Source organism: Sinocyclocheilus rhinocerous, unplaced genomic scaffold, assembly GCF_001515625.1.
Source record: "Sinocyclocheilus rhinocerous isolate Xijiao unplaced genomic scaffold, SAMN03320098_v1.1 scaffold585, whole genome shotgun sequence".
NCBI classification, from domain to species: Eukaryota; Metazoa; Chordata; class Actinopteri; order Cypriniformes; family Cyprinidae; genus Sinocyclocheilus; species Sinocyclocheilus rhinocerous.
This window is the reverse complement of record NW_015630024.1, coordinates 796,685-807,454: the sequence shown is the minus strand read 5'-3', so window position 1 is coordinate 807,454 and position 10,770 is coordinate 796,685. Positions and strand designations below refer to the sequence as shown.

At 35.7% G+C, this 10,770-nt stretch overlaps 1 protein-coding gene across 1 annotated transcript in view; it reads left to right on the top strand.

The window, feature by feature from the left end:
* celf4 (CUGBP, Elav-like family member 4) overlaps positions 1 to 10,770 on the top strand; it is a 92,496-nt gene that overhangs the window by 27,347 nt on the left and 54,379 nt on the right. Inside the window, exons 2-4 of the mRNA XM_016551928.1 lie at positions 5,464 to 5,546; positions 5,640 to 5,643; positions 6,886 to 6,968. Of these exons, the coding sequence (XP_016407414.1) occupies positions 5,464 to 5,546; positions 5,640 to 5,643; positions 6,886 to 6,968 (170 nt within the window). The remainder of the gene's footprint in view (positions 1 to 5,463; positions 5,547 to 5,639; positions 5,644 to 6,885; positions 6,969 to 10,770) is intronic.

The following is a 10,770-nucleotide window of genomic DNA, read 5'->3' as shown; positions in this document are numbered from 1 at the left end:
ATGAACTCTTAAGGTGATGGGTGTAATTTAGCTGGGGGTAGGTAGGTAGGTAGGTATATATTTATATTTGAGCTTTGTATTTGTCAAAGATTCCAGAAAAATACATACCACAGTTTCCACAAAAAAAATATTAAACAGCACAACTGTTTTCAACATTGATAATATATGTCTCTTGAGTAGCAAATCAGCATATTAGAATGATTTCTGAAGGATCACGTGACACTAAAGACTGGAGTAATGATGCTAAAAATTCAGCTTTCAGATCACAGAAATAAATTACATTTTAAAATATATTAAAATAGAAAACAGTTCTTTTAAATTGTAATAATATTTAACTTTTTACTGTATATGTGATTAAATAAATGCAATGTTGGTGAGCATAAGGACTACATTAAATGTAGCTTAACTTGCAACAAAGATAAATGCTGTGTATTCTTGGGTTTGTGCATTTTATTGGAAATGCATTCAGTGTTTGCTTAAACTGATAAAAAATTTAGAGAATAAAATTTTGATTCTGTTGCTATTTGAAGTCCAATTTAAAATCTGAATCTGGAAGCAAAACCAGCTAAGAACCACTTTTAGTTTCTCAAAGTCATAGTAATTTTTGTTTGTTTGTTTGTAGCTTTTTTTTTTTTTTTTAGAGTGCTTGGAGACGTGCCCTGATGTTCAAATGAAACCCACACCACTGACAAACCTCCGAGACTCAATTCGTTCCTCTGTTATTTTCACAAACCTCCAGCTTTTGGTCCAAAACCCCTCCATTACCATCTGACCGTTGTATTTCATCTTTTCTGCTCCCTTTGTACTGTATTTTCTTTTCTCTCTTACGTTCTCTCTCTGTCGTCTTTAAAGTGCTGTCGACTCGTGACCAGACAGAAAGAAACAATATTGCTTTTAGAGGACAAACAAATAGAGGCTCCCCATTATCTTTCCGTTCATCCTATATACTTGTGTGCGTTCTACTGTGTGTGTGTGCACCGGCGCTTGTCAAGTGGGACAGGGAAGCATGCACAAGTGTCCCATGAGAGCTCTAGCCTGTTCTATAACATGACAGGCCCTCAGAGGAGCACGCCAAGCTGTCACACTGAGCTCTCCCCAACGCTAATGAGTCAGAGTTAATTAAAAAACCCAGGCAGGACTGCGGGAGACACACACATCGATGCACACACACACATACGCAAGCGTACATGCACTCACCCAACCTGGCCAGGGTTAAACACATATAGTGGACAGTGGGGAAGAATATTGCTGATTCATGCTCTAGCCTCAGGGGGCCCGTATGTGTGTGTGTGGACGTCAGCGCATGTGTCCCTTGTGTGTGTTTAGCGTCCCTGCGGCACTGGGGCTTTTATGGAGAGGCAGGGAGGAAGCTACGCTGCTGCCGCTTTCAGTCTTTTTCTTTAGTTTCCTTGCTCCTGAGGTCATGCGTTTCTTTTAGTATCCACCAAAATAGTTACTAAAGTAGCCACTACTGAGATAGGAAAAAATGTAGAAGCTGTGGTTAAAGGAATAGTTCACCCAGAAATGAAAATTTACTCACCCTGATATCTTCCAAAAAAAAATTTTATCAGAACAGATTTGGAGAAATTTAGCAATACATCACTTGCTCTCCAATGGATCCTCTGCAGTGAATGGGTGCCATCAGAATGAAAGTCCAAATAGCTGATAAAAACATCGCAATAATCCACAAGTAATCTATATTACTCCAGTCCATTAATTAACATCTTGTGAAGTGAGAACCTGCTTGTTTGTAAAAAATAAAATAAAAATCCATTATTAAGGCGTTTTCAAAACTTCGCTTCTGGCCAAAATCCGTAATCCACTTCATCCAGTGAAAAATTCCAAGCTCTGTTGTCCTCTTACATCAAAATTAATTTTGGACTCCATTTTGGACTGTTTTCATATGTAAACAGTGCTTTATCTGTGCATATTTCTCTCCTGATTTATACGAGAGAACTTTTTCACTAAATAAGGCAATATTTAGAGGGCTCATATTTTAGTTGAAAGCAACAGTTTAAAGTTAAAAAAGTCTTGATGGATTTGTTTCTTTCAAACATGCAGCTTTTCACCTCACAAGATTTTGATAGAGTGGAGTCATGTGGATTATTGTGATGTTTTTATTAGTTATTTGGACTCTCATTCTGACGGCACCCATTCACTGTATGCAGAGGATCCATTGGTTAGCAAGTTATGTAATGATAAATTTCTCTAAATCTTTTCAGATGAAGAAACAAACTCATCTACATGTTGGCCTTAGAGTGAGTAAAATTTTTCTACAAATTCATTTTTCTGGGTGAATTATTACTTTAACATGGCTGATTTTTTTGTAAGGGTTGGATTTCTTTCATCACCCAAATGGTTTTTTATTCTTTTTTTTTCAGTTATTAAGAAGAAAAGATTAGCATCTTGCTGCAACAAGGGTTTGTTTGAAAATAAATTAATGTTTTAATTTTCCATTTTAGTTGGCAATCAGCTATTTCATCTTATCGTCGTCTGTGACACTATTAGCATGCAGGCAGAAATGTCAGCACCAGATTATCATGTTTACTCAGCATGTTAATATATTAGCATTTTTTTAATATTAATGCAGGATTAGCATAAACATTAGCATCCATTAACATGCTTTTGCATATTCAAATTTGCTTACTTCATGTACAAATGCGACGCTAATCGTTTCAGCTTTTGTTCAGTGGTTATTCCACTCAGTTCCCATCCCAGAGGGATTTTTGATTAAGTTGACGCTGAAAAGATTCACGGTTGTTTATAGCAAACTACTTTAGCAGTTCCTTTTAGCCGGGTGAGATTACCATCATATGAGATCGAGTGCTTGTTGGTAGAGCTGTACGTTAGCACAAAGGCACATCGATGCGTGTTAGGGCAGATGTTCTGTGGAGGGACAGGAAGATTGTCGTCTTGTCACACTGAACCTTAAGACAGAGGCGTGAGCTGCAACAGGCCATGAAAACTGAAAAAAAGATCCTATCACATCAGGCATGCTTGGATGAACTTTCTTGCTACATCATTCTTTCTTCTTTCAGATCTCTTCCGTAACTTTTGTTGTTGTTGATTTGGCTTATCCCTTTATCATGCAGCACATTTTGTTCATTTTCATCTGCTAGCATTTCTCTATAATTTTTAAGTTTGTGCAAAATCTTGCATACTGTTTATTTAAGGGGCGCCATATCAGTATTAGTATATCAATATTAGTACCGATTTTTTGCCATATGAGGAACTGTCTCTTGTACTTTCGGGCCAATTGTCTCTAAATCTCACATTTGTTGATTTATACGTGTTATAGGCCTCGAAACTTATATATTTGGTGATCTGGAATGTATTGAACGTTGTTGTTATGAATTCTGCTCATTTAAATATGTCACAAGATAATGTTATCTAGCTGCCTAACATTTTGTTGAAATTTCACAAATGACTTGTTATTGTCCCAGAAGCATCATTCATCATCAATCATGTGACTGTTTTACACCGCATTGCTTTCAAGCAAAAGAATATTTGTGAATTTATTTATAATTTTTTTTCCTTACACGTGTAAAATATGTTGCTAATTTTTTTTATGTTAAGACCAACATTATTTATATATAAATAATTGTAACATCTGTTACTTATTATTTATCATGTATTGTAGGGCTGGACCAGAATACTCGATTATTCGAATATTCGTTTGGTGGGTTGACATCCGATTTTCAATTTTAAGATTCGAATATTCGTTTGTTTGTTTTTCAAACACCTGGCATCCCCCGCGAAACGGTTCTCATTCGCGCTTGAATATGAATCGCCCATGAGTGAACGTCATGATTCAGTTCATCTGGAAGAGAAGACAAAAATGCCGAAGACCTCAGCTGTGTGGGAGCACTTTAAATTGAGTGAGGACAAGACAAAGGCAGTGTGCCAAATATGCGATTTGATACCACAACAGCACATCAAGTTCTGTAAGTAGTACTCCTATAGTATATTGTTGGTGTAAAAAAAAACAAGCTGCTTTTATCCGCCATGTTAATCAGTAATTTTACACATGATAAAAACGTGCACTTAATTTGCTTGGAAAATACTTGCGAATACGGCAGTCATAAAAAAACGTACAGTAGCCCAGCCTAATAATCATTTGTCTATATTAAAAGTATTGCTCTTAATAGACCTGTGTGTTTTGTATCACTAGTGCAGTGTCCGTTCTCGGAGCATGTAAGCCCTGCATGCTCAATGAATAGTGAGGCGCGCCGCTTCCGGCTCGCGCTGTTCTGTAGTTTATTAAAAGTTTATTCATTCTGAACGTGTCGCGTGTCCATATTGCACCAAAATGCGACACTGCACTCCCTTGGGTCCGCAGCAACACCCCCGCCACGCGTGAAGTCGTTTGGATGAACGGTTCTCGACATAATAAAAATGTAAACAGACAGACAGACACACAGAGATTGCTGCCTTTATTACACCGTGTCTTCACCGGACACGACAGTTGCTGCGCCGCAACAGCTAAAGTCTGTCTACACTGGACGCAAAAAAGCGACCGTTGAAAATCATTTGAAATTTGTGTCAATATGTCATAAATAGAACGCAGCAGCAGTTTTCTGTTGGGAATTTGTCGTGTCGCGACGCGCCGCATCCAGTGTAGACAGCATCACTGATTATAATGAGTTCTATAGTATTTTGTCGCGCCGTTCGCGTCCGTTGTAGACACGGTGTTAGAGAGAAGAATATGTTCAGCCCCCTCCCTCCGAAGCTTCGAATATTCTGTGTTGATTACTACCGAAGCTTCGAAGCTCAAAAAATGGCATTCGGACCAGCCCTAATATATTGTTTGGCCCTGTACCCGTTTGTTTGTTTTCACTGTCTGATAATGTATGATAATATATTTGTTTAATACATATCTATTTGCACATAATATTCAGATTTTGTTTTCAAGCTGATTTAAAACCAAGCCATTTTTTTGCACATTAAATTTTGCACGCCTGATTGTACTTAAAATTCTGGAGAGTGTTAGTATGAATGCTATTTTTGACAAAAATAATGATCAGCATTTTTTATTGGCCAAAAATTCCTAAACAGAGCATCCTTATTGTCTGTCAAATTAATGAGCAGGCATACAAAAACATACTCTGTTAAATGTTGATACCAGCATGGCCTTGTAGCCAGAAAATTACAAGAAGCAGCATATTTTTTTCCACAAACACACGCACGCACACACTTGTATTTGCGCTCACTCTCCATCTTTCTCTGGGGAGCATGAGTGTGTATGGCTGTGGGCATGTGCTCTCAGAACCTCTTCATCGCTCTTCTGTCTTTTATGACTCTGTGTCTGCTACACAAATGTAATAACATTGTTTTTCTTTCTTGGATTGGTGAAAACAATATGAAGGTAGAGGGCCCAGCTCTACTCAAACGGACACCTGCTTGTGTCTCAACCTCTCTGACCTGTCTTTAATTTATCTCTGTCTCTGTTATTTCCTCTCTCAGGTTGTGCCTTCCTCACATACTGTGCAAGAGAATCAGCGCTAAAAGCTCAGACCGCGCTTCACGAGCAGAAGACACTACCTGGGGTAGGTCATCACGGTCAAACTGGCACATAAACACATGCAAATAAGAAAACACATGCACACTGGTACAAATGTGTAGTTGACATAATACTATAGGGAAGTTGGCAACGTGACATGCTGAAATCTATACAATAATCACTATAGCATTTTGGTGTTGTTGTTTTTTTATTTTAATTATACATGTACTATGCATGTAAATTTTTATATATATAAAAATATATTAAACTGTATATGTATACTGTCATTCAAAATTTGGGGGTCAGCAATTTCTTTATTTAGGTTTTTTTTTATTTATTATTTTTAATTAATACGTTTTTGCTGAAGAAAAATGTTAACTTTTATTCGGCAAGAATGAATAAAATTTGTCAAAAGTGGCAGTAAAGATATTTAAAATGCTACAAATTATTTTTAAAATAATAATAATGTGCCATTGTTTGCACAAAAAATATTAAGCATAGCATCTATTTTCAACATTTATAATAGTAAATCAAATGTTTCTGGAGCGCCAAATCATCATATTAAAATAATTTCTGATGGATCATGTGACACTGAAGACTAGCGTAATGATGCTGAAAATTCAGATTTGCCATCATAAAAATAAATTGCATTTTAAAATGTACTACAATAGAAAATGTTTTTTAAATACGCAATAATATTTCACAATACGCAATAATATTTCACATTATTTATTATGTTTGTTTTTTTTGTTTAAGTAAACATTAAAAAATAATCTTGCAGACCCCAAACTTTTGCCACTTTTGAATGGTTATGTGTGTGTATACAGTATATCTATATTTATTCATATACATTAAATAAAAAATAGATAGTGTATGCATTGTCAACTACCCAAACTTACATGTAATGCATTTTAAATTTTAAGCACATTGTATGTAGGTTTATTTATTATGTATTTATTTTAATTTTTTGCCAAAAAGTTAGCCCTCAAAAAGCGATAACTCTTCTTTTTTGGCTCTGTTTTCAATCTCGTCCACTCGTACTCTTCCTTCCTTTTCCTCTCCATTTCTCTCTCTTTCTCTCTGGAAGAGCCTTGTACCCAAGGGCAAGAACTACACAGCACCTTGCGCTCACTCTCCATCTTTCTCTGGGGAGCATGAGTGTGTATGGCTGTGGGCATGTGCTCTCAGAACCTCTTCATCTCTCTTCTGTCTTTTATGTCTCTGTGTCTACTGCACAAATGTAATAACATTGTTTTTCTTTCTTGGATTGGTGAAAACAATATGAAGGTAGAGGGCCCAGCTCTACTCAAACGGACACCTGCTTGTGTCTCAACCTCTCTGACCTGTCTTTAATTTATCTCTGTCTCTGTTATTTCCTCTCTCAGGTTGTGCCTTCCTCACATACTGTGCAAGAGAATCAGCGCTAAAAGCTCAGACCGCGCTTCACGAGCAGAAGACGCTACCTGGGGTAGGTCATCACGGTCAAACTGGCACATAAACACATGCAAATAAGAAAACACATGCACACTGGTACAAATGTGTAGTTGACATAATACTATAGGGAAGTTGGCAACGTGACATGCTGAAATCTATACAATAATCACTATAGCATTTTGGTGTTGTTGTTTTTTTATTTTAATTATACATGTACTATGCATGTAAATTTTTATATATATAAAAATATATTAAACTGTATATGTATACTGTCATTCAAAATTTGGGGGTCAGCAATTTCTTTATTTAGGTTTTTTTTTATTTATTATTTTTAATTAATACGTTTTTGCTGAAGAAAAATGTTAACTTTTATTCGGCAAGAATGAATAAAATTTGTCAAAAGTGGCAGTAAAGATATTTAAAATGCTACAAATTATTTTTAAAATAATAATAATGTGCCATTGTTTGCACAAAAAATATTAAGCATAGCATCTATTTTCAACATTTATAATAGTAAATCAAATGTTTCTGGAGCGCCAAATCATCATATTAAAATAATTTCTGATGGATCATGTGACACTGAAGACTAGCGTAATGATGCTGAAAATTCAGATTTGCCATCATAAAAATAAATTGCATTTTAAAATGTACTACAATAGAAAATGTTTTTTAAATACGCAATAATATTTCACAATACGCAATAATATTTCACATTATTTATTATGTTTGTTTTTTTTGTTTAAGTAAACATTAAAAAATAATCTTGCAGACCCCAAACTTTTGCCACTTTTGAATGGTTATGTGTGTGTATACAGTATATCTATATGTATTCATATACATTAAATAAAAAATAGATAGTGTATGCATTGTCAACTACCCAAACTTACATGTAATGCATTTTAAATTTTAAGCACATTGTATGTAGGTTTATTTATTATGTATTTATTTTAATTTTTTGCCAAAAAGTTAGCCCTCAAAAAGCGATAACTCTTCTTTTTTGGCTCTGTTTTCAATCTCGTCCACTCGTACTCTTCCTTCCTTTTCCTCTCCATTTCTCTCTCTTTCTCTCTGGAAGAGCCTTGTACCCAAGGGCAAGAACTACACAGCACCACATTAGAGCTGTCCTATTTATAGTGTCTTTTAGTGTCTCTGAGCGTGTGTGTGTGTGTGTGTGTGCAAGCGTGCCGGATGAATGCCTGTGGGCACGTGTGTGTGTGTGTGTGTGTGTGTATTACTCCGTATCTCCTTTTTGGGTTAGTACAAACTTGCTGTCCCACTCTAACATTGTTTGGTTGTAGTGTGTGTGTGCGTGTGTGTTTTGAAGTTGCTCCGTTAGCTCTTGCTCAGCTCGGTTTGGTGTGTTCTGTTTTAATGACGCCTCCGGGGAGAATGACAGTTGCCGTGGCGAACGGAATGCCTTTGATGCGAGTGATTATGACATCATAGATGTTGAATACAGGGGGAGTCACTTTGCTGGAGTTCCTTTCTTTTAGTGCAGAGAATATTCACTCGGTAAAAAACGCTCACACAGCCATACACGTTTTGCTCTTTTTTTTTTCCCCCCACATAAACGTGTAAGTCATCATGTTAGATGTTGACTGTAATAAGAAAAACCCTTGATCGTCTTATTATGAGCACATCTATTCGCAAGAAATGCAAACGCAGCAGCTGCAAATGAATTCAATCGAAGGCTCTTCCTATCACAAATGTTTCATAAGAATACTAATTACCCAGAGGAACGTTTTATCACTCGGGTTGCTCATTCAGAGCTCAGGAGACTTAATGGAGTTCTTGGTTGGGTTTTATTTTAGTCTTTGTCTCGGATGTTTCTCCTATAATTTCTTAAGAGAATTATATTTTTAAAGATGGAGGATTAGAACTGTAAAATGAATATGGATACTATATCTGAGATAATTTGGGTTTGGAAGAATTTAATGAGAAATATTGGAGAAATCTTACACTTTTCTTGACAGACCTGAGCATAAACATTTGTTGAGACCTATTTGGAAACATTGGAGATTACTGGGGTCTTTTTTTTAAATCCGGTATAATTTTGGTATCAGAGGTATTATTATAGTTTTTATTAGTAATTAGATTTTTTTATTTTCATTTTTAATTTTACTTACATTTTTAGTAATTTTTTTGTGTGTTTTTGTCATTTTTTTACTTTTTCTAAATATGTCTATATATTTATATTTCAGGTTTAGTTTTAGTTAATTTTAGAAAATGAGAATAGTTGCCTTGGCTGCTCGTTTTTGTTCTATTTATTTTTATTAATTTTAATTAGCAAAAAAAATTATTTTAGTTAACTAGTAACCCTGAAACAATCTGAGATATTTGATTTGATATTTACAGTATAACCAGAAATCTACATTTGTTTTCCAAATTATCTAATTTTTCTCTAAGGGGATACAGCTGATGTTTAATTTTTCATGCGTACAGTATGAGCCATCATGGCCACTTCAAATATAAGCACATTTTTATTGTGAATAGTAAAGGCTTAGGTAAACAAAGAAAGAGAGAGAGAAAGCAGAATAAATAAATCTGGAGAAATGAAGAAAAGTCATTGGAACGTTTTATGTGTTTTAACTGCAGGAGAATCTTGAGCCATCCCACCATTTCTTTCTCTTTGTCCCCCCTCTCAGCCTTTATGCAGTAATCTCTCTCATTTTTCCACTTCACTTGACAGCTTGATGGTTTTTAGGAAAGTGGTTTTTATGTTAGAAAGTTCTGTCAAGTGCAAGAAGGCTCCCAAGCTCCAGTTGGGAAGAGATAGAACGAGCCAGAGAGAGTGGGCTGCACTTGGACCTTCAAAATCACAGCTCAATAGCAGAGTCGCTCCAAATGAGTGGTGAAAAACACATTTGCGCCTGTTAGCTTAAAGCCTGACCCTCTCTGACGTGAGTTTGGTATGGGATGACGTTGTTTGGTATGGGATCACCTCACTGACTAAAATCACACAAACATTTATATTGTGCTTATCGAGAATTTCTGCCATATTTGACATCACAATATTGCAGCTATAAAGTAATGCATGACAGAATATAGTGTTTATAAGTGTAATTTGGTTTAAGGTGTATTACCTACTGGTATGATACCTTATATTTTTTGCTGGGTTATTACATATAGGTATATAATCATTTTTCACATTTTCCAGGCTATATTCTTATACTTTTATATCTTGTATAATGGTAGTCAAGGTTCCTCATACCAAAAACCATCTTAATTTAGCTTTATATGATTTTCATACTTATTTTTTTTCCCGTTCTGACCTTTACAAGTAAACCAGCGGTTTTGGTACTGTACCTTTAAGACTTGCTTGTGAATTACCTGTCATGTCTGACTGTCCCATCATGTAGGTTTAGTTTCATTCATGAAGTTTCTGGTAACTAAATATCCATTTATAAATAAATTAGGTGATCATATGTTAATGTGGTCATGATTGTCAAATTGTAATTATGATGATTTCGAAATAACTTTTTGCACATAGTACATACAAACTGAAGCTTAAGTATGAAATACATAGAAAAGAAATCAAGCGTAGCGTTAGTTCTGGCAGGTCACGTTAGTCAATCTCTCATCAGCTGACTCTCAGCTGATCCCCATCTACCTATGGGAATACGACACCTATCTAAGCATTCATATATAAGGTCCCTCAGTATTATCAGCAGTTTTCGCAATGCTCAATAGCTAATTATCCCCCTCCATCCCCAGCTCCTCCTCTGTCAGTCAGGATTCAGCCTTCTGATTCTCCTTGAATCAGACTAATTCTAAAATGTGTGCATAACATTATTGAACTTTAACGATATCTGCAATACATTTATGTTGGTTCTGTT